This window comes from Phoenix dactylifera, chromosome 4 (assembly GCF_009389715.1).
Source record: "Phoenix dactylifera cultivar Barhee BC4 chromosome 4, palm_55x_up_171113_PBpolish2nd_filt_p, whole genome shotgun sequence".
Taxonomy (NCBI): Eukaryota; Viridiplantae; Streptophyta; class Magnoliopsida; order Arecales; family Arecaceae; genus Phoenix; species Phoenix dactylifera.
In genome coordinates this window covers 31,242,551-31,244,830 of record NC_052395.1, presented here as the reverse complement: position 1 = coordinate 31,244,830, position 2,280 = coordinate 31,242,551, and the positions used below count along the sequence as shown (strand labels likewise).

The 2,280-nt window shown below is 47.8% G+C and overlaps 1 protein-coding gene across 1 annotated transcript; it reads right to left on the bottom strand.

Moving 5' to 3' along the window:
- Positions 1-758: 758 nt before the first annotated feature.
- Positions 759-1,911, bottom strand: LOC103696834 (non-specific lipid transfer protein GPI-anchored 19-like). The gene is made up of 3 exons (XM_008778556.3): positions 1,506-1,911; positions 1,271-1,399; positions 759-1,081 (listed from the first exon to the last, which is right to left on the bottom strand). The coding sequence occupies exons 1-3, from the start codon at positions 1,819-1,821 to the stop codon at positions 954-956; spliced, it is 573 nt and encodes a 190-aa protein (XP_008776778.2). The 5' UTR covers positions 1,822-1,911; the 3' UTR covers positions 759-953.
- Between the last annotated feature and the right edge of the window lie 369 nt (positions 1,912-2,280).

Genomic DNA, 2,280 nt, shown 5'->3' with positions numbered 1-2,280 from the left:
GCATCACTGGTACTGGTTGGATGATCAAATTTGGTAATTGGATCAACTTTGTTGTCGGGTATAAATTAAGATTATTATTGATTACAAATATTGGGGTTGTGATATATTTTTAGGCCTTGCATATTCTCTAGGGCTCTGCTTTAGGGAGTATGCGGCTGTGTCACATGCCGGACCCGGACGTTTGGCTCGGGGCGTGACAAACTTGATCAGTTTCCTAACAATAGGAAGCCCGAACGCAGGGACATGGAACATCTGAAAGAAGATTGGTGCGATGGAACCATCGGCCCACCTAACTGCTTGAAAAAGAAGATTTCATCCTATTTGTCATCAGCAGCTCTAGCAGAAAAATCTGTTAAAAAGATGCCAACGATTTGGTCCAATATGAGGTCAGAATTACTCCCCTGTTAGCAGAGCAGGTAGATTTTTGACCCTTGTCCAGATTCCACCAAAAACCCGCAATGAATTGGAGTTTTGTACTATGCTGCCCTACCTAACAACTACTAGTCCAGGTAGGCTACTAAGCACAAGCTTGGCTGTAGTAACTGCAACAATGATTGGGAAATGGTTATGGATGTCCATCATGTGAATGTTCTCTAGTCTTTAATTTTTACTGTCGATGTCTCATTTACATTTGAGTTCTGATCTTATCTAATTGCAAGTCTGCATGGCCCTTGGGTTAGTTAAGAATTCTCTACCATTGCGTTCGGAACGTTTCATCCTTTTTTTTCCCCCACCTATCTGAGAGGATTGCACCGCTATTGGATTAACCACAAAGAAATGTACATGAGCAAATCAAAATCAAAAAGCATGCGTTCAAAACATCCGACGAGCTTGTACAAAGTATCCCGAGTGTGCATACAGAACCAAGGTCAGGAGAAAGAACAGAAGAGCACACAGAAGGCTGCGACAGAATCGGATAAGCAGCAAAACACCATCTACACCATGCCGCAGACCTAGAAGCTGGCGAGTGAGACGCATGCAGCAAGAAAGAGGATGGAGATCATCACAGAACGGCCTGACTTCTTGGAACTTCTGCCCGAGGATGCACCAGCAGTCGCGGGGACGGTCTTGGAACCACTTTCTGCATCAATCAAGAAGACAAGCTTGTTAGCAAGCAGAAAGCCTTCATAACTAAATGATATTCATCAATCCTGTCGATATCTGATCCTAGTTTTAGCCTTTTTTTGTTTAAACTCGTAGAAACCATACTACGTTTGCTTATTTCTTTTCGGTCGCTCGAATAACTGGGATCGATATATTTAAGGGCTACCTGAAGGACCGCTTGGAACCGACGGCGTCGATGGGGTCTCCGGAGAAGGGTTTGCTGGGGTCGATGGTGTGGATGGAGTCGCCGGAGTGCTTGGAGCTTTAGGAGATTCCGCTGGTCCACTGCCCACAGCTGCCAAAGCCCACAACCATCAGTGCTGCAGCCAATGTCTCTAAAGAACATAAGCTGGAGAGTCCAGAATGATGAAGTGTAAAGGAAGTTTTAGGGATAAGCCTACCATTGCACTGGCTGACGGGTGGTGTTTGGACCTTGCAGGCTCCAGGGAGGGCCAAGGCCCGGGTCTGGTTTATGGTGATCCCGAGCGATGCGCCGCCATTGAGTACCGTGCAGAGGCACCGAGGCTGCGACTTTACAACGTTTGCTAGCTGAGAGCAGCATGAGGAGGATGGGGTCGAAGAATTGCCGGTAATGTAGCTCAGGCAAGGCGCGAGGCTCACGATCGCCGTCGTGCAGCCGGATTGGGCAGAGGCATGGGCCAAGAGCATCGACATGAAAGCCAGGGCTAGGGCAGTGTCCATTACTCTTGGAGCCATTTAAGCTGTCGAGAGGTGGTGGTGATGGGTGATCGCCGGCGATATTTGAAAGCTGAGAGAGAGGTGGTGGGAGTGTGTTCGGCCTGTTGGTGTGGCGGTGGAGGGGAGGAAAACGCTGGCATTTTATAGGGAGGTCTCATAAGGAGGGAGATGGTGCGATTGGGTCTTAAATTTGGTGGCCTAACTCGCGCTGCTAAGGGTTCCTTGTGGGACCATCGAATAGTCAGCAAGAATGCCTAGGAGTTATTCAAAGAAAGAAATGGCGGCTGACAGATTGAAATCTAAACATTCAGCCACTTAGATGGAGGTGGCTGATGAAAATGAGGGTTGGCCACCACCTCACTCCTGTTTCTGCCACCACATGAACGCATGGGCCAGGGTAAACCCTTTTTCAGAACCAAAAAAAAGAAGACTTCGAAGTTAATTGCTAGGTCAGGGCAAGTCCTTCCTAATTTTGGG